This window comes from Ananas comosus, linkage group 21 (assembly GCF_001540865.1).
Source record: "Ananas comosus cultivar F153 linkage group 21, ASM154086v1, whole genome shotgun sequence".
Lineage (NCBI taxonomy): Eukaryota > Viridiplantae > Streptophyta > Magnoliopsida > Poales > Bromeliaceae > Ananas > Ananas comosus.
The window spans coordinates 2,506,081-2,527,917 of NC_033641.1; the positions used below are offsets into that span (position 1 = coordinate 2,506,081).

Here is a 21,837-nt window from a genome sequence, read left to right on the forward strand (position 1 = left end):
ATTAAAAGTTTATCATGTAAAACACAAGATACCACAAAAATTCACCATTAAATGAAATCACAAACTTTTGATGAATTTTAAAACTTGGCTAGGCACAGGAATATTACTTCACCATGTGAATATATACCAGAAGCAAATAAATGATTATCCAAGGCTACTAAAGTGTTGGAAACTAAAATATGTATCCTTTGATCCCTTCTGCGCCAGAGGAATCTTAAAGTAAATAACATCTTATATTAGAGTGATTGCGCGCTAAGAAATAGCAATGCTTCGGTTACAAAAATAATATTAAAATGCCTATACAGAAGGAGTCAGGATTACGTCAAACCTCATTTTTATTGTCAGCCTCCTCAGGAACCTGGACATGAACGAAAAAGAGGGTGACAAAACCTGTCTTTTGTTCAAATTTTTAAGGAAAATAAACTCCTGCAGAGTAGAAGTTCGTGCAACTTACTTTTCCAAATATATCAACAGATGATCTTCTTAATTGCATCCTCTTAATCATTCTGCTTGTGTCTCTCATGTAAGCACTTACTTGATCACTAATTTTCTGAGCACATTTAGGAAAGAAGAATACGTAACTCAAATGTGCCAAAATCTTAAATAAGCTGCTGTTATATAAAACAGATGAATAGAGTGAGGAACCTGATTAAAAGCATGCAATTTGCCTCAGAAAGCAGCAGCGCCAGTTCTCACTTGTGTCTTCCTCTGCCACTTGTCTACTTCATTATTTCTGAATGGTGCAATTCTGCCAATTGACACAGATAAGTATTCAGTTATTTAGCTAATCTTCTGTTTGTTTCTTCAAATTTAGCAGCTACAGGGATGGACTAGCAAAAAACGGCAATACATTTTTTAGCAATTTTACATATAAAATTGCAAGATACAGAACAGCTTATTTTAGCAGCACTTTACTCAAAAATATAAAATTGCTTGACAAGGTAATTGTTCAACTAGAATACACAGTAGAACTAAATGAGAAGAACAACTGTTGCATTTTACTATATCTATAATTAAGCATCAATATTCCGCAAGCTTGTTACAAGAACATGTAATTTGTTGAGAAGAAAATTCTAATAAAAACAAAAGTGCACAAGCAAAGATGTGAAAGATGTAAATAATGCAGCCCACATAGAACCCAACATACTGTAGATACTTTGCAAATACAGCAAAAGTGCCATTGAATTTCTGGACCTTGGAAGGGAAACTAGATTTAATGGCATCACTAACCATGCTTTAAGAAGATAAAAAGGAAAAAAAAAATAAAAAATCAGGCTGCTTATAAAAGCTATATTGTAAAATACTACTGACAAGTTACTTTCTTTTTGTTCATTCTCATGATCACATTTATTGCTGAAACATTGGAAGTAAATCTGCGGCCGAAATAGAACCAGGGCACATGGAAAAATTCAATGAAATTAGAATTAAGAGCATGTTTGGTTTGAAGGATTTGAGGCTTGGAGTGGTAATCAGACTGATCCATTCCCATTATTCGTGTTTGGATTGAGGGATTGGCATTTCAATTCCCATTCTGAGGGAAATCGAATCCCCCAAAATGATTTCCCCATAGAGGTGGAATCAACTTTGATTCCGGAAGGGATTGAGAAAAAAACTTTTTTGTCAATACGAATTATTTAAATTCAAGTATTAATCTATATATTTAATTTTAAATTATACTTTTTATATTTGAATTTATATTACATATACAAATTTCAATTTTTAATTTCTTAACTTCAAGTTTAAATTATAATGGAAGTTTGCTATTTAAATTTGGTCCTAAAATTAAATTTTGACTTTGGACTTGAATTTAAATTGTAAGTTCGAATTTTAAGTTCAAATTATTAGTCCAAATTTGGATTTAAATTTTGATTACGAATTTGAATAGTACATTTAAATTTTAATTAAAATTTAATTGTTTTGAATTTCAATTTGGAGATGATTTCCATTCCAATTCCTCTCATGGACCAAACAAATTAGGCTTTTTATCATTCTGCTTACGATTCTGGTCCATTACTATTCCTATTCTAATTTCGATTCCCATTTGAATCAAATGTGCCCTAATAAAGTCCACAGGGATTGGATGGAGGACATACTAAACTTTGAACATTTTAGTTTATGTGCCTAATTATGCTCAAAAGAGATGTGGAAAATATGATTAGAGGCCATAAACAAAGTCAGCAAATGCAATATGATCCTTGGACTAATCAAATAGATACCTTTAAAACTTAAGTACAAGCATTATGCAAGGCGAGGCAATGTACTCTGCTATTAGTTAGAGAACTGAATGCATAAGAGAGATCAGATAAGAATCAGTTTTAAGATGAAGTAGCCAAAAGTTAAATAGCTTTACACAATATGATCACTTCAGATGGTATAGCTGTATACAACATAAAGATGTGAATGCAATCACGAAAGAAAGGGAATCCTACTAGGTGATGTGAAAAGAAGTAGCAAGCTCAAAAGTTATCCGGCTATTTGGGAATATTCAAGCTGCAAAAAAATTGCAGGAAAAGAGAGACAAAATAAGATTACCAGAAAAAAAGAAAAAAAAATCAAGGAAACAAACTTCTCTTTTCTTTTCCTTTCCTTTCTTTTTTGCTTTTGTTTTTTTACTAATATGATAGTGTCCTCTTTATGGAATATTATGGCTGCACTGAATCAAATGAAGCATTACTGCTTGCAAGTTATAGGAGTAGGAGACAGAAACATCAGATTCATTTCTACCATAAATAATGTTTGAGGTCTCAGTTCAGAACTCCAGATTTCGAGTGTCAAACCCATTCCAGATATCCTCTATCAGGCACAAAAACAATAACCTAATTGTGTATCAAAACCAAGATAAACAAAATATCTGGTCTAAGATTCTAACTATTAGAATGACATATAGCTTATCAAATCAAGTTTCCTTCATTAAAATGAGAATTGATCAAACACAACAATATAATCCTTAAATTTTAGTGTGAGGTGCATGCAAGATGGTAAAGATTGTTGTGCCGTGATCACAATAACCGAGTGAAGAAAGGCAATCTTGACATGCCAACCTGAAGCAATTTAATACGAGAGAAACATAGGGGACCCTTATTAGGGATGGCTTAATTAAATAAGACCTATTAGGGATGGCTTTATTAAATAAAAATATATAGTGGCTTGTCATGCAAATTCTATTCTCTTCCTATTAGTCTCTAAAGTCTCTCCTTATATCACTATAAAAAGGCATTTTTCTTGACAAACAGTAGGTAATTGTAAAAAATCACCCACCCATGTTTCCTCCTTTGCAACAGATATCCTGCTTCTAAAACACAGGCATTATTTTCTGGATGTTCATTATCAAAATTGTATCATATTTACTCTATCCAAGTGCACTTGCACATACTACTTTGCCACTATGCATACATCTTGACACAATAGCAATTCTTATAGACTCCATCTAATCCAATCTTTGCTTCCCTATTCCATCAATAAATAATTTGAAAAGAAAAATTCCTAATTACATATGTATTCAGTTTAAAGCAAAAAAACTATAAAATTCATAAGAAATTATAGCTTATGGTAATAAAATTAATCAATATAACATTCATCCTTGTCAGATTTTTTGCTGTCTGCTAGATCAGAAGAAAAGTAATAAAAGTAATCAATAGATTCCACAGGGAAATCTTAAAAGATCTAAACTAAAAATGAATAAAATTAAGTACATTTCACATTGCAAAGGGCCATGAATCATAGAAGAAATTCACCATCGCAAACTAGTAATTCATAAGCTATATACAGAGAAGTTTGATCTAACGAAAGAACTTTGACTAGATGAGAATCATCCAAAAAGTTAGAGCTAATCTTTACAATTAAGCCATAACACAAGCATGCAAAAATCGTATTAGAGCTCTCTTCGATAATAAGATCTGCCTAATAAAGCTTATAGATATAGTAAGCGCATATTAGGTGCATTGCTAAGCTTTCATGCAAGAGAAACGTTCTGCAGCCAAAACAAAATAAATGAATTCTCAAGCATGCCTAGTTAAAGTATTAAAATTAGAAGGCTTAACAAGTAATTCAGATCATACCATTTGTGCTGCGAGTAATAGAAAGATTCCTCTCAAGCAAAGCCTATTAGCAGTATTCCAAACCATAAATACAATTATAATTAATATAAACGATCAAACAAAATTTCATAATGTAAATATTCAACAAAAAGAAAAACCAGTGAAGCAACACAATTATACCTCTTGCAGCTCCAACATAATTTAAAGTCTGTTTGGATGACTGTATGAGATCCGAATATGCCTGATTTACTGCTATATCCGAACCACAAAATGTAGACCTAAAGGGTTCCGGAGGCAAGCCAAAAGAAAAATATAACTACAAGCCAATAAACAAAATTAAATGACATTAAACAAATAAGAAAATCATAAGGCATTATTCAGAGCAAAATCTTTGAAAAATCATACCTTCGGTAATCTATTTCACCTTGCAAATGCTTTCTGCAGTAAGAATCTGAGCTCCAAAGATTTGTCCCAAAGTGCCTTTAGTGACATGATGTGCAATTTCCAATGAGTACTTATAAATTTAACTAAGTAAAAGCTTAAACTATTATGTTTTGTTCAAGTAAGGTAAAAAATGTACAGCCTCACAAAGATTCACTAATAGAAGAACTTTATGTACATGTTGTATAATTCTACTGGCTGACAATGCATAAAGAAAAGTTCCATTTGCTGCCAAATATTATTGACTATTCTAAATTAGTTATTTCCAAACATAACCCCATCCAGTTCAATAGTCATCTATCACTTTATTTTCTCTTCATTTTCATTTGTCTAGTTTAGCAGCACTGAAAGGCGAGTAAAAAAACAAAATATGGAAAAGTCCCACCGGTGTTGAAAACATGACAACAACAGTTAATACTTCGCCGGGTTTTTTTAATTACTACGGAGACAGAAGGAAAGCCGAAAATAAGAAAAGAAAGCAACAGCAAATAAAATAAGAGCAAATTAGATTAAGTGCACTAGGAAAGAAATTAATGGTTCTAATATTGATTGTTACAATTTGGAGACTCGATACATTCTACACGACCATAACAATGCAAAGCAAGGTCAAACACTAAGGGAGATATAACAACAGGAGTTGCAAACTACAGTAAAATAACAAAAAGAAATTTGAAGAAAAGTCAAGTTACCCTTCTAGTTACAGAATTACTTCCTTCAAATTTGCCTACAATATCTCTTTTGTTTCATGTTCATTAACGAACTAAGTTCTCAAGTTTGAATGCCCTCGGGACTTAAAGAATATCAGAAATAACCAATACTATTAAATGATATGTTAACTGAGGAAAACTTGGAAAATGAAAACCATTATGATGAAAATTTTCAGATAGCAATTACTGAAATCATTTAACTGGTTTCGATATGAAATTATGAATTGACTTTCTCAAGACTGAATTAGGGGGGAAAAAAATTGAAGGGAAGTTAGATTTGAGCAAAAATAATATAGGAACAAGTTTTTTGTAAAGTTATCCAGAGTTCTACAAGATTGAATTGCTGTGTAATCCATATATACCTATTCATATGCAATGCACGATCTTATTTAGCATATCTTAGTCCAAAAACTGCTGCAGGTAAAATCTTCTAAAAGGCAAGCAGCATAGGAAAGTATCACTATCTCGGTACCTTTTGGTTCTTCACTGCCCCACCTTTTAGAGCATCTTCACCATTGTGGCGTGTCAAGTTCTTCAAAAGATTTCTAAATGGCAAATCATGGAAAGATTCAGAGTGTTATACTAGTTAGACATAACGAACAAAATGAAGTAGCCAAGAACAAACAATAATTATAGAATTCTTTTACTTGGAAGCAAATAAGTTCCAAGAAGAAACAATGATGATATGTTGGACAGAACAGTAAAAGGACAGGATAACTACATTAACCATTGTTAAAGCATCACAGTGTACTCCACCTAAGTAAAATTTCATGTACCATAGCAGAAAATTGTGCCCATAGTACTTAACATGATTATGGAGTAACTAAATCCCAATCTATGTAAAAATCATATTACATGCACGCAATATAAAAAGAGTGTGAATAATATGTTTCCACAACCCACATTAGAAATTAGAATTCAAATAGCAATTCAGATGTATGAACACATTTTGCTAACGCTTAAGGTCAGAAAATGAAAAAATTACTCTCTTTAAACTATTTATTTGTACTGCATAAGCATATTTCTGGTAAAGATAATAAAAAGTAATTGCCACTTCAAAGGTGAACAATTGCAAGAAAGAAAAAACCCACCATACATCATCTTTCATTTTAAATCCACGTTCGAACATTTGCAAGAAAGAAAAAACTCACCATATATAATCTTTCATTTTAAATCCACATTCCACAAGCTGTTTGTGGCAATTTAAGTTAGCTATATAAAATATTTTGTCAATTACAGATACTCATATCAATTGTTGCGACATTCAACTTGAACAAATAATGCAAAAGTTTATATGAAAATTGAACAAATATTATGGAGATGAGGCTTTAGAGGAGATCAAATTGGTGGAAAGGGATAGGGAGGATAATGGTGGAGGAGGGAAAGGGTTCTCTCTTTTGAGCTAAGAGAGAATGAGAGACAGAGTAAGAGAGGGTACTTATAAACAACTATGCTCCCTCAATACAGAGCCTGCGTACAAGCGAGTTCCAGTACTCCCTTATTAGTACCGATGCACTCTTGCAGTTCCACAAAACTCGAGAGCGCCAACAATGAAAATCGCCTCAAGGCATACCAGTACTCCATCTCGAGTACCAGTTCACGACAACCAGTATCAATACCCAACTTGAGTTTCGTAGAACCTAAATGTTCCCTCGCGGGAATTAACATTGAGTGCCAGTACCCCGCATTTCAGCAACGGTACTGAAACGGGAATTCGTAAAATGCGGGTTTCATTCAGGAACTTCGTTTTTCACACCATTTTCACGCTAAAATAGTTCCAACTCATCTCAAACTCTTCCAAAAATCTCGCAAATGGCACGGTAAGCCATTTTTAATTGAACCTTAGTAATTTGCAAAGTGTAGTATACTACAAATCCCTTTAGTATCTCAAAAGGGCCCACTCTTATCGTACTCATACAAACCACATCAATCACAAACTCCTCCCCTAAAGGTGTGCCAACACACAAAACATAATCCAAAGTTTTAAAAGGATATCAAACACTTTCGATGTAAGGTACTGAACTTCTTAAATTATGAAGTTACGGTGGGATGTAATATGCTGAAATTATAATATAAAAATAAATATAAATAAAAATAGTGTGAGATACTATTTTATTGGATTTATAGACATAAAATATAAGTCTGAAATGACCCGTGTTGAAATTGGAGCGAAAACAGAAGATTTAGAATTTTCTGTGTGAAACGGGGCAGATAAATTAGCAGAAAATGCACAGTATCAGAAAATTCTGAAAACTGGAGGATAAGCCAGAATTATTTTTATGAGGCTAGATTTAAAGTTTCATATCATTCTGACACCCGGAAGGTGGAAAATAAAATCCGACAGTGATTTGATAAAGATTACAGTTCGGTACGGCTTTCGGTGACCAAACGGGGTCGAAACTGAAAGATTAAAATTTCTTTCGTTAAGTTAAGCAAAACCGAAGATGACTGTCAAATTTGAGCTCAAACGGATATTCAGAGGGCTCCGGCGAAAGATATCAGATTTTGAACTGCCTGGAGTGAATAGTGTATGCTACTATTGGGGTGTTGACTATAAGTAGAAGCTACTAGGCTTCTTCCTCTTCACAGCCGACCACCACCCCACGCAAGCACACGTTCATGGTGTAGTAAGAGAAACCCTCTCTTTTCTCTCTCTAAATATTTCTCTCATCCCTCTATATTTCTCGCCCAAATTCGCGGCGTTGGTGGAGACCGAGTTTGCGAACGCGTTGGGAGCGACGGATCGAGCTTTCGTGCGCCCGTTGGAGCGGCGTGCTTCTGTCTCGACGTTCACATTTTGGTAAATTTTTGGGATTTGGCTCAATCCTTAACTTTAAGTGTTCTAGTAGTCTCTAATGAGCATTCTTAGCATGTTGCTCCATTTAATTTGGATTATTTGGAGGTAATTGCATGTTAGGGCTCAAAAATGGGATTTTGCAATATGTGAGGGTTTGATCTAAATTGAATATATATAAACCTAATTGCTAGGTTTTCTGACGCGTTGGCGAAGTCGGTTCGGCGATACGACGAGTGTACGCGAAGATATTAAAGAACGAAGCCGTTAAGGTACAGATTGCCGCAGCTCGCGGCGAAAGCTTCTAAAAATCACGAAATCAGAACCCTAGCCTCGTGATAGCGATAAAAGGTGGGGGGTGTCATCCCGAAGCAACTGGGCTTCTCCCTATGTCTAAGTATTTCTATGTTGAACATACTACATATATAGTATCATGCATGTTAGGGTATTTAGATGTTACTTTTACTATTCTTGCATGCTCCCTTGTATTGCGGCATAGTAGGCTTGGCATGTGAACTTAGGGTGCATGAGAATGAGTTTGTGACATAGAACCCTATAGAGATAAGTTAAACAATAACTTGATCTTGCATAGAGGATATATGACTAGTATAGTCGGGACAATTGCATTATGGCAAGTGACATGTGAACCAAGTACATACTTGACGAGTGGCATATGTATACCAAGTAAACAACTTGACGAGTGGCATTAGAACGTAGTGTTAAAAGAATACTTGTGCATGTTGGTCATAGTGACCGGGTACCTTCGTTGGAAACGGATTTGATCATACTCACACAGTCTGTTCAGCGCTTGTGGCGGTCGCCCCGCACAAGTAGTGCGAGCTCCGGAGTCTTGGCACGTGAAACGATTGGGATAGCCTATGTGGGGTCCCAAGGGATAGCCTATGTGGGGTCCCGCAGACAATCCCTCGGGTGGTTCGAGTCCCCCTTCATAGACGGATTTGAGTTGTGAGTCGAGGGCGCGCCTTTGGGCCAGCCAGATGATTGGGTAATGAACTCAGGAAATTATGCATATTGAGCATAGTAAGCATATTGAGCATGTTGAGCATGTTGGGCATAGTAGAATTGCATGTATACTTAATAGAGTTATTATAGCATGTTAGAGATTACATGGCTATGTGATTTACTCTTGTTCTCCAGGCATAGTAGAACCTTGCAATTCTTTCTATATGCATCAATTACAGTTACAGATATCTATCTATCTGCTTATGCCTGCTTAGACCTAGTGGGAAGATCGGCGGAGTCGGCGGCCGAACCCACTGGGAACTATATTTATATAGTTCTCACCCCACTTTGTTGCAGGGCCTAGCGAGAGAGCACCGGCAGAGGACCGTGGTAAGGGCATCGCGCCCTAGGTATAGTTAGCAGCTTCCACTTGCATTAGTGTACCCTCGTGTACCCCGTGACATATGTTGTATTTTGGGAGGTTGCTTGTGTATTTTGGAGATGTAAATGTAATCAAGGATCTAAATGTTGAATGCCTTGTGGATGTAATAGCTAGATGCTACTCTCTTTATATCACTCGTTTTATTACTTGTGTCTTGCTCTTAAGTGTATAGCACATGTGGTGCTTCGTATTGTTCATGTATGTTGTATGTCATCCTGGGCGACAAAAATGTACATGATCTTGTTGTTGATCCTAGGGCGGACAGGGGAGGTGCTGTCCGTTCGGCGTCTGTTCGACACGTCCGAACCGGACCAAATTGGTAGCGGTCTCGGGGCGTGACAGATAATTATGGTATCAGAGCAAGTTAAGAGGAAATAAAGAGAGAGAGTCTAGAACGACCTAGGAGACCCTAGGACGGTAAACCTTAAGGCTATAGGTGCGTGAGTGAAACGTGAACCTAAGCCGAGTGGCGGAAAATAATTCGATTGGGTCGAAGTTGTCTATATGTCTCTAGTTGCGAATAGAGACGGATTCAAGTGGTATTAGTTCTTGGCTTGAAGTGAGTGTTGGCGGCCGACAACATGACACCGAGAGTCTAGAATAAGTAACCGTTGCCCAGGATCGATGATTTATTTGATCAGTTGCAAGGATCTCGGGTTTATTCAAAGATTGACCTGCAGTCCGGTTATCACCAACTCAAGATTAAGCCGGAAGATGTACAAAAAACCGCGTTTCGTACGCGGTATGAACATTACGAATTCACGGTCATGCCGTTTGGGCTCATTAATGCCTCGGCAGCGTTCATGGATTTAATGAACCGTGTCTTCAAGGAGTACTTAGATCGATTTGTCGTGGTCTTCATAGCCGACATCTTGGTCTACTCGCGCAGCGATGAGGAACATGCCGAGCATTTGAGGATCGTGCTTCAAATCCTTCGGGAGGAGAAGTTGTATGCTAAGTTTAAGAAATGCGACTTTTGGCTCCGAAAGGTTGCATTTCTTGGGCATGTCATTTCCGAGGGAGGAGTATCTGTTGACCCGAGGAAAGTGGAGGCGATCAAGGATTGGCCTCGCCCGACTAACGTCACGGAAGTTCGAAGCTTCGTGGGTTTAGCGGGTTATTATAGACGGTTCGTGGAGGGATTCTCGAAGATCGTGGGTCCACTTACCCGTCTGGCTCGAAAAGGCGCCAAATTCATTTGGAGTAACGAGTGCGACCCGAGTTTTCAAGAGTTGAAGGATAGATTGACTTTGACTCCGGTACTCGCCTTACCGGTGCAAGACGAAGAGTTCGTGGTATATAGCGACGCGTCACAATTGGGCTTGGGGTGTGTTCTGATGCAGGGCGGGAAAGTGATCGCTTATGCGTCTCGTCAGCTGAAGAGCTATGAGAAGAACTACCCTGTCCACGATTTAGAGTTAGCCGCAGTAGTGTTTGCTCTCAAGTTATGGAGGCACTACTTGTACGGCGCGCGTTGCGAAATATACACGGACCACAAAAGTCTAAAGTACCTATTCACGCAAAAGGAGCTCAATATGCAACAGCGGCGGTGGTTGGAATTTGCTGAAGGATTTTGATGTGACAATCCTATACCACCCCGGAAAAGCAAACGTGGTGGCCGACGCGCTTAGCAGGAAGTCAGTGGAGAATCTTGCTATGTTGGTTACACACCAGGAGCCACTGTGGAGAGAGATGGAACGATTAAATCTCGAGATGGTAGCTCCGGAAATCCCGTCTATGCTTATGGCTCTCGTTGTCCAACCGACCTTGTTGGAGCAGATTAAGAGTTTGCAATCTGCGGACCCCAATCTCCAAAAGGTGCAGCGAGACATCGAGAGTGGACACGGCGGTGATTTCAGTGTAGACGTTGAGGGTGCGCTTCGGTTTCGAAACCGATGGTGCGTACTGGAGAACGAGGGGGTCCGGAAGTTAATATTGCAAAAAGCACATCGGACTCCTTATAGCATTCACCCGGGTGGCACCAAGATGTACCGTGATCTGAAAATGCAGTACTGGTGGCCGGGCATGAAAGCTGATATTGGGCGCTATGTAGCGCAGTGCCTTGTATGCCAGCAAGTGAAGGCTGAGCGTCGATTTCCAACGGGAAAGCTCCAAAGTTTACCTATTCCCGTTTGGAAATGGGAGAATATCGCGATGGACTTCGTGGTCGGATTGCCCCGTTCGACGGGTAGTCACGACGCGATCTGGGTGATTGTGGATCGTATGACCAAATCAGCACACTTTCTACCGATTCACACCACCTGGTCGGGCGACAAGTCGGCGCAGGTATATCTGGATGAAATTGTGAGGTTGCACGGGGTCCCGAAGTCAATCGTGTCAGATCGAGATCCCCGCTTTACTTCGCATTTTTGGAAGAACCTACAAGAAGCACTTGGCACACGACTCGATTTTAGCACCGCATTTCATCCTCAAACAGATGGGCAGTCAGAGAGGACTATACAGATTCTGGAGGATATGCCGCGGGCGTGTGTCATTGATTACAAGGGAAGTTGGGCAAGTCATTTGAGAATGGCCGAGTTCGCCTACAACAACAGTTACCAAGCTAGCATTGGGATGGCACTGTTTGAAGTCCTGTATGGACGGAAGTGCCGATCCCCTATATATTGGAGCGATGTAGGTGAACTTGCGGCATTAGGTCCAGACGTATTGCGAGAGGCAGAAGAGAAGGTCCGTCTTGCTCGCGAGAGGCTGCTCACGGCACAGTCGAGGCAAAAGAGCTATTCTGACAAGTGCCGTCGAGATTTGGAATTCGCGGTGGGTGACCGCGTTTTCCTGAAAGTTTCGCCTATGAGGGGCGTGAAGCGCTTTGAGGTGCGGGGGAAGTTGAGTCCCCGATATATCGGACCATATGAAGTGTTGGAACGTGTAGGAGCGGTAGCTTACCGGCTCGCATTGCCGCCGAAGCTCGCGGATGTGCATAATGTGTTCCACGTCTCCAACCCTCGCAAATATATTCACGACCCCGAGCATGTGATGTACTATGAGCCACCGGATCTACAAGAAGATCTAAGTTATGATGAGTTTCCGGCAATGATCATTGCTCGAGAAGTACGAAAGTTGAGAAATCGTGAGATTCCCTATGTAAAGATTCGTTGGACCAACCACGATGATCGTGAGGCCACATGGGAACTCGAGGAAGCGATGAAAGTGCATTATCCTTATCTCTTCGAAGAAATGCGTTGAGGTATGAGTTGATTAAGTTATTGAATTCGTTTCGAGGACGAAAATTTTTTTTTGGAGGGGAGGATGTAAGGTACTGAACTTCTTAAATTATGAAGTTACGGTAGGATGTAATATGCTGAAATTTTAATATAAAAATAAATATAAATAAAAATAGTGTGAGATACTATTTTATTGGACTTATAGACATAAAATATAAGTCTGAAATGACCCGTGTTGAAATCGGAGCGAAAACAAAAGATTTAGAATTTTCTGTGTGAAACGGGACAGATAAATTAGCAGAAAATGCACAGTGTCAGAAAATTCTAAAAACTGGAGGATAAGCCAGAATTATTTTTATGAGGCTAGATTTAAAGTTTCATATCATTCTGACACCCGGAAGGTGGAAAATAAAATCCGACAGTGATCTGATAAAGATTACAGTTCGGTACGGCTTTCGGTGACCAAACGGGGTCGAAACTGAAAGATTAAAATTTCTTTCGTTAAGTTAAACAAAACCGAAGATGACTGTCAAATTTGAGCTCAAACGGATATTCAGAGGGCTCCGGCGAAAGATATCAGATTTCGAACTGCCTGGAGTGAATAGTGTATGCTACTATTGGGGTGTTGACTATAAGTAGAAGCTACTAGGCTTCTTCCTCTTCACAGCCGACCACCACCCCATGCAAGCACACGTTCATGGTGTAGTGAGAGAAACCCTCCCTTTTCTCTCTCTAAATATTTCTCTCATCTCTCTATATTTCTCGCCCAAATTCGCGGCGTTGGTGGAGTGGAGAGCGAGTTTGCGAATGCGTTGGGAGCGACGGATCGAGCTTTCGTGCGCCCGTTGGAGCGGCGTGCTTCCGTCTCGACGTTCATATTTTGGTAAATTTTGGGGATTTGGCTCAATCCTTAACTTTAAGTGTTCTAGTAGTCTCTAATGAGCATTCTTAGCATGTTGCTCCATTTAATTTGGATTATTTGGGGCTAATTGCATGTTAGGGCTCAAAAATGGGATTTTGCAATACGTGAGGGTTTGATCTAAATTGATCATGTATAAACCTAATTGCTAGGTTTTCTGACGCGTTGGCGAAGTCGGTTCGGCGATACGACGAGCGTACACGAAGATATTAAAGAACGAAGCTGTTAGGGTACAGATTGCCGCAACTTGCGGCGAAAGCTTCCAAAAATCACGAAATCGGAATCCTAGCCTCGTGATAGCGATAAAAGGTGGGGGGTGTCATCCCGAAGCAACTGGGCTTCTCCCTATGTCTAAGTATTTCTATGTTGAACATACTACATATATAGTATCATGCATGTTAGGGTATTTAGATGTTACTTTTACTATTCTTGCATGCTCCCTTGTATTGCGGCATAGTAGGCTTGGCATGTGAACTTAGGGTGCATGAGAATGAGTTTGTGACATAGAACCCTATAGAGATAAGTTAAACAATAACTTGATCTTGCATGGATGACATATGACTAGTATAGTTGGGACAATTGCATTATGGCAAGTGACATGTGAACCAAGTACATACTTGACGAGTGGCATATGTATACCAAGTAAACAACTTGACGAGTGGCATTAGAACGTAGTGTTAACAGAACACTTGTGCATGTTGGTCATAGTGATCGGGTACCTTCGTTGGAAACGGATTTGATCATACTCACACAGTCTGTTCAGCGCTTGTGGCGGTCGCCCCGCACAAGTAGTGCGAGCTCCGGAGTCTTGGCACGTGAAACGATTGGGATAGCCTATGTGGGGTCCCAAGGGATAGCCTATGTGGGGTCCCGCAGACAATCCCTCGGGTGGTTCGAGTCCCCCTTCATAGACGGATTTGAGTTGTGAGTCGAGGGCGCGCCTTTGGGCCAGCCAGATGATTGGGTGATGAACTCAAGAGAATTATGCATATTGAGCATAGTAAGCATATTGAGCATGTTGAGCATGTTGAGCATGTTGGGCATAATAGAATTGCATGTATACTTGATAGAGTTATTATAGCATGTTAGAGATTACATGGCTATGTGATTTACTCTTGTTCTCCAGGCATAGTAGAATCTCGCAATTCTTTCTATATGCATCAATTACAGTTACAGATATCTATCTATCTGCTTATGCCTGCTTAGACCTAGTGGGAAGATCGGCGGAGTCGGCGGCCGAACCCACTGGGAACTATATTTATATAGTTCTCACCCCACTTTGTTGCAGGGCCTAGCGAGAGAGCACCGGCAGAGGACCGTGGTAAGGGCATCGCGCCCTAGGTATAGTTAGCAGCTTCCACTTGCATTAGTGTACCCTCGTGTACCCCGTGACATATGATGTATTTTGGGAGGTTGCTTGTGTATTTTGGAGATATAAATATAATCAAGGATCTAAATGTTGAATGCCTTGTGGATGTAATAGCTAGATGCTACTCTCTTTATATCACTCGTATTATTCCTTGTGTCTTGCTCTTAAGTGTATAGCACATGTGGTGCTTCGTATTGTTCATGTATGTTGTATGTCATCCTGGGCGACAAAAATGTACATGATCTTGTTGTTGATCCTAGGGCGGACAGGAGAGGTGCTGTCCGTTCGGCGTCTGTTCGACGCGTCCGAACCGGACCAAATTGGTAGCGGTCTCGGGGCGTGACATTCGAACATAAGGAGACAAAAAGGCAAGCTTTTAAGGCTTGCCTTGGATAAAGTTGTAATTAGTTGCTGAAGGCTCAAACCCCACAGAGAGTAAAGACTTTTTTACCTTTTTTTTAACACCTCAATAGTCTCGCATCGAATAGGAAATGAGTTGTGATCGAAAATGTAAGAGACCACGTACCATAGTAATAAAAAACTTAAACATTTTGGGCTGGTGGTCTAGGCCCAACAAGTTACTACTGTTGGAGGATCAGGTCATTACAATAAATCAGGAAATCTCTTAACAATATAATACATTTCTTATAAGGCATTAGCATTAATAGAGATCAATTTGTCAAGGAGAGAAGCGGTTGATTTTTTGGGTTTTTATTTTTCTCCTAAGCGGGTTTAGGGGCAATTTCAATGAGACCACCTCCAAATGGCCTAGAATATAATAGTATAGAGACGGTTGTAGGATCTACCTCTACAAGCACCTTTTCTTGTAGTGTTCTACAATATTGAAAACTGATCTTAGCCTTTATACTAGATCTTCCACAGTTTGTTCCTACTTTCACTTGTATATTTCTACAGGAACTTTCTATGATTCTAAAAGATGCAGTTGGCTGATTGCAATGGACATATTGTTTGGGTAGTTAATGTTAACAAATTTTCAATGGCTGTCTGGAAATACGTAATTGTTCATGTGAGTGTAGTGTAATCATTCTTTTTTGTAAAATTACTAATGACTTTTTTTTAAATTGGTGACTCATTTTATCGACTGAGTGCTTCATACAACCAACAAAATAAGAAACACCCTTATCTAACATTCCTTGTCGATCTTCCTATTTATATAGAATTCTCGAATTCAATGAAAAAACAGGAAAAGGGAGAAAATTTACTCTCATGTTTTAAAGTTCCGAGAACAACAGGACTAAATTCAAGCAAGTATAAAAGCATAATAGCTCTGAAGATTAGATCTAAATATCTAGTATACATAAGCAAACTAAGCTTCAAAAAGTTCAGAGAAATTTTGAAGCAACTTTATAGCTTTACGTTCATAACATTCGTAATTACTCATTATCCGAACACAATTGGTATTGTTATGCCAAGATGAAAATTTTGATGAAAAATCATTTGTTCAAGCATCATGCTAGAAAAGTTGAGCAGTAAACGCCGCTAATGAATGAACCAATCAATTAGATTCTCTAAGCAGCACCAAAAGGGTCTTATGTTTTTGCACTTATAACAGTATTCAAGAAGGTATACATAGCAGGAGCACAACTTTCGCAGATATATTGCCATAAATAATATAATAAAATGAGTTATCTGATGAAGACAACAATTAAGAAAGATAAACATTACTAGAAGAAAATCAAAATGAAATAAAGTACCAAAGCCTAGATGAGTGTGAACAATGGACCTAGAATGTTAGATTTCATCGCAAAGCCACAGAAAACAGATGTATCTCAAGCAACAAAAAAAGATAATTCAGTACAGATCTAATTCAAAACCAAAACCAACTTCAAGGTTAACCACGCACCAAAGCAGTAAGGAAAACAGCAGTAGCAGATATCAGGAAGAGCAACAGCAAGGATAAGAATAGAGAAAGGAGGAAAACCAAAAAAAAAAAGATAAAAAACCTCTCGGAGTTAGAGAGGAAAGGAGAAGGTGTAGGTGAACCAAATGAGGAATTTAAGTGTATAAATCCAAGCCAGTCGAAATTGTTCCTAAAAGCCCAAAAAAGATCAGCAGTAGTAAACCAAAATATGCCAAAGAAAGATATACTTTTTCCTGAAAGCCATCTATCTATATTGGATGACACACCATGAGATCAACAAAGACACAAATTAAAGATCTCAATTTTTTTCATGTATGTCCACAAAAATACAAAATCACAACTTTCTCCTATATATTTAATCGATACAATTGATCAATGTAAATGGGGTAATTCACATAAAGATCCCTTGTCAAAGAATTTCAAAAGAGTCCGAACTTTTTTAAAAAAATCTTTTTATATAATCCCTGGGTTTTTAGTTTTCCCTTTACAAAGGTCCCTATTGAGCATCGTTGTGAGAAATCTAAGAATATATGATGAGCACTTTTACTTTTAATCCTTTTTTTTTGCAGATTTAACCTTGTCAACATCATATACACAGCTCTTTATTATAATCTTACACTTCCTAACCTAATAACCTACCCTCATAAACTTGATATACAAACAAAATTCAAACAATAAAACAAAACTTCAATCATGAAATATAAGGTTGCTAACAGAATATCCCGAAGTTCTATTGAAAGGTGCTTAGCATAGACTATAAAAAATAAATAAATAAATTAAAGACTTATGAAAAGATGAAAAGCTAAGGACTCCAAAATTGTCCAAAAAGTCATGGACCTATATAGAAATTTCCCAAATACATCAGCTCAAACTCAGAATAATCATTTGTTGTAGAAGCAGGAAAGTATCTCGAGCACAAATATGCACAAAATGAGACATATCTGGCAAGAAAAGGAAAATCATCACTTATTAACTAAACTAAGGACAGCCAAATTTGAAATCATGTTCAAAACCAAACTAAGGACACCCAAAATTAAATCATGTTCAAGAATTGCTCGTGTTGCCTATGCCGCCCCATGCCGACCATGCTGAGGCTGTGGCCGCACATGGCACAGGTCATATTGACACCACATTGACAAAATAAATTTTTACCATATTTTTTTAAGTCTTTTTGAGTTTATCTGAAAAGAAAGGTATTGGAAGCATTTTTCCATACTATAAATATGTAGATCTTACGAATCTGGTAATATTTGGAGCAGTTAACGAGTTCCGTTGCATAATTACACCAACTTTTAGTGAAAAACTTTTTTTACAATTTTAGATTGAGTGAATTTACCCATGGTAGTGTTTTCCTATAAATTTTTACCAATTGTGACTTTTGGAGTTTTATTTTCATGCATATAATATCACAATACTAATCAAAAAAAGCAAACCAAAATTCCCTTACTATCTAAATCCTGCCTTAGCCAATTAGTAAAACTATCTTTCTTCAGATACAGCACACATGCATTCAAATTAACTAATTTAACCAGCACGTAGTTACAACGAAGTGAAGTTCAAACAACTAAAATTCATAACTAGAATTTGTTCTGCAGAATTATATGCATAAATCCTTGATAGAGTAATATATTTCAAGTAGAATTTATCACATAAATAAACTAAAAGTGCCAAAAGTTTCTAAATATTGTCTTACATCTTTCTGAAATTGCAAGTTTCACGAGTTCTCCGCTGCAAGATATGATCTGGAATACTAAGGAATGGATGTCCCATCAAGCAAGGCCTAACAGTTTAACCATCAACCAAAAATCAGCTCAAATAGTACAAGAAAGGCCACATTAAACTTTTGTTTTGATACCAAATTAAACACAACACTAGATAAAGTTGCACCTCGTTTGTTCGCCTGAGACTGATGTTGTAACTCTAAAAAGTTATTGTAAGTTGCAGGGCCGTGAGGGCAACATATTTTCTTCTTTCCTCCTTTTAAATGTGCGAGATCAAAATCAAAATTCTTCTCCTCCACAAATCAACCTTTCCCTCTCACATCTCTTTCCCCAGTTAAGATCCATCTTCGCAATCTTACCTTCTATGCTTAAGAACCTTGAAAATTGAAGAGATTGAGATTTGGTTTTTTCAGTGTAAGATTCCTCCCCGGTTGAGTTCTCTCCTCCCCAAAGTTTAACCTTTTTCTCTCACATTTTCCCCAATTTGAGACCCATCCCTGCAATCTCTCTCCCTCTCCCCCTTTCTCTCCCAAATCAGAACTACTGAAAATTCTGAGGACATCAAGTCCTGAAACAACGAACACTAGCCTCTTAGCTGATCGATAGAACGCTCATCCTAGTGGCTTCACTCAACTGGCTCCTTTCATAATGCGTCTTTCTGTCTTATCACCCTAGTTAAGCTCTTCTTCTTGTATCAACATTTTCACATAAACAGCACTTTCGTAGAAGCCGCACTTGAGTCAAAGATACCTAAACCAAAAGATTGAAGTATTGCACACCACTGTATGGAACGATTGCATTATATACGGTCGACTTCATGTCGAAAGTGTTATATTAAGATTTAAGCAGCAGCCATTTTTTCGCAGAGACAAAACAACAAACACCTGGTGAGTCTCTCCTAATCACCAAACTTCCAAGTCCTTTGGCTCTCCATCGCCGACCAACCCAGCAGCAGCTGCTCTCTTCACCCAAAACTCCTCAACATCGCCTCCCTCATCCCCATCATCCTCACCACCCTCTTCACCGTAAATCTCCTCCCAATCCTCCCCGCCGATCCCGAACTCGAGCAAATCCTCAAACCCATCCTCTTCCTCTTCTTCCTGCTCTTCTTCTTCTTCTTCCTCTACGCCCCTACAATTAATATTGTCGATCGGCGTACCTCTCCTCATCTCTCTTCTCATCCTCTTCCCCTCCCTAACCAACTCCATCAGCCTCTCCCTCTCCGCAAGCATCTCATCCTCCACGGCAAGCTCATCATTGTAGCTGTCACTGTTTCTGTTATTATACGGGGAGGGGGCGGGGAGGGCGTGGAAGCGGATGAGGTAGTCGCGGTGGCGGCGGCGAAGGTTGAGGCCGCGGGGGAGGGGGAGGGGGAGGTGGAGGTGGTGGAATTTGAGGGGGCGGTCGAGGATGCGGTCGGAGGAGGGGGAAGGGGAGGGGCGGAGAGGGGGGGAGGGGGAGGCGAGGGAGGGGTCCCAGGAGGTGAGCTGGAGGGCGCGGCCGTAGGAGGTGTCGACGAGGGCGAAGCGGTGGGGGTGGCGGGGGCAGACCGCGGAAGGGAAGTCGCGAGGGAGGCCGAGGTCGGGAGCGAGGTGGGCGAGCTTGGCGAGGAGAAGGCGGCCGTGGGGGGCGAGCATGAGCAGGCGGTGGAGCTTGGCGGGCAGGGAGGACTGGAGGGAGGACTGGAGGGAGAGCTGGCGGTCGGCGAGGGCGGAGGCGGCGGGGGTGAGGGCGACGGAGAGGGCGGAGGAGGTGGGCGAGCGGAAGAGGCGGAAGAGGGAGGGGTAGCGGAGGATCATGGGGAGGAGCGGGCGGGGAGGGGAGAGGCCGAGGTAGGGCCGGCAGCGCCGGAGGACGCGGAGGGGGAGGAAGCGGCGGCGCTTCGACAGCAGCAGAGCCGTCAGCTTGCGGGCGAACCGGAGCCGGCTGCTCCGGGCCGCCTGCCGGTCCAGCGCGGGGCACCGCACGATCTTCGCCTTCGGAGGGGGAGCGGCTGTCGGCGATGGAGAAGAGGAAGAAGAAGAAGAGCAGCGAATAGTGAGAGTGTTTCTTCGCGCAGCGCTGGTCGGAATATTATTTGTTCTTATCATAGGTATTGATATTGGTGTTGCTTTTGTTGCTCCTGATTTTATTGTTTGTTTGGGAGGGGTGGCGAGGTTTTGGGGTTTTGAGATGAGAGAAGAGAGAAAAAAGGCCATGTTCAGTGGAAGAGAAGGAAAACAGGATGGGGGAGACGATGGTAATTGGAGAGGGAAGAGAGCCAGATCGGCGTATTAAAACGGATAAAACTCCGGTGGGACCTCCCGGTCGAGTAGCATTTCCTTGTGGAGAGATCGATCCGTGATACACGGTAGTTTTGCCTCCATTGAATAATTTATTGAATATTTTTAATACTATTATCTAAAACAAATGGCCAATTTGCATAAAAAATTCACAAGTTTTGAGCTTGGTAAATTTTTACCGCCTTTTTTGATTTTACAAATTTAATTTGAATTTTCAACAAACTAATCAAAATACCCTTAAATTTTTTTCTCTTGTTTTTTTTTTCTCGCGCTCTTTTTTGTTTTTTTCTTCGAAGGAGGCGGCGAAGGCGGAAACGGACGCGGCGAAGGCGGAAACGGACGCCTCGCCTCTACCCTTCACGCCCTCGCCCTCGCCCTCACCCGCACACCCCCGCCCTCCTCGCCCCCAACCCCGTCGAGGCCGCACTGCGCTGCGACTCTTTTTTTTTTCTCTCCAACTCTCCTCCACAGCCTCTGCGACGATAGCGAGAACGGTACTGCGTCCCTTTCCTGCGCTTTCGCCTTCTACCTCCACTACAACAGATTTTCTATCCGCCAAACAAACCCATCGTCCCCTTCGTCCGCCGACGACGAAGAGGAAGTGCTTCTTGGGGCCAAGAAGGGATGTGCGGTAAGGGGACTAGCATCGTTCGTCGACGACGACGAAGAGGGATAGATCTAACAGCAGAAAACTCGATAGCATTAAATGCTTGGTACTATCGATAGTATAATAGCCAGACTCTATATATATATAGACAGGTATAACGGCAGAAAACTCAATAGTACAAAGTGCTTAGTACTATCAATAGTATAGATAGTATAGTATAAAGAGAAAGAGAGAGATAGAGTCCGGCTACTATATTATCAATAGTATCAAATGCTTGGTGCTATCGAATTGTGTGCCGTTAGATCTACCTTTTTGACCATTTTCACCCGTTAGATCATATTATTCAACTAACCACCCACTCAACCCTAGAGGATCACTATCATTCTAACCACACATCTCTTCATCCAAAGACTGAAAACTTAATAGCAAGTGTTCGAGCTGAGCTCGAGCGAGCCGAATATTGAGTCGAACACGAGCTGGCTCGCTCATTT

At 40.0% G+C, this 21,837-nt stretch overlaps 1 protein-coding gene across 5 annotated transcripts; it reads right to left on the reverse strand.

The window, feature by feature from the left end:
- On the reverse strand, positions 53–20,825 carry LOC109726544. 5 transcript variants are annotated; one of them, XM_020256184.1, is made up of 10 exons: positions 18,624–20,825; positions 18,430–18,516; positions 5,658–5,730; positions 4,443–4,517; positions 4,218–4,315; positions 4,059–4,101; positions 2,430–2,490; positions 646–748; positions 455–550; positions 53–358 (listed from the first exon to the last, which is right to left on the reverse strand). In XM_020256184.1, the coding sequence occupies exon 1, from the start codon at positions 20,653–20,655 to the stop codon at positions 19,360–19,362; it is 1,296 nt and encodes a 431-aa protein (XP_020111773.1). In that variant the 5' UTR covers positions 20,656–20,825; the 3' UTR covers positions 53–358; positions 455–550; positions 646–748; positions 2,430–2,490; positions 4,059–4,101; positions 4,218–4,315; positions 4,443–4,517; positions 5,658–5,730; positions 18,430–18,516; positions 18,624–19,359. The 5 variants fall into 5 exon arrangements, with proteins under 5 accessions (XP_020111773.1, XP_020111774.1, XP_020111771.1 ...); XM_020256185.1 differs by lacking the exon at positions 2,430–2,490 and having other exon boundaries at positions 646–733; XM_020256182.1 differs by lacking the exon at positions 2,430–2,490.

Coding starts and splice junctions, on each gene's coding strand:
- LOC109726544 (XM_020256186.1), bottom strand. CDS start 20,655: ATGGCCTTTTTTCTCTCTTCTCTCATCTCAAAACCCCAAAACCTCGCC.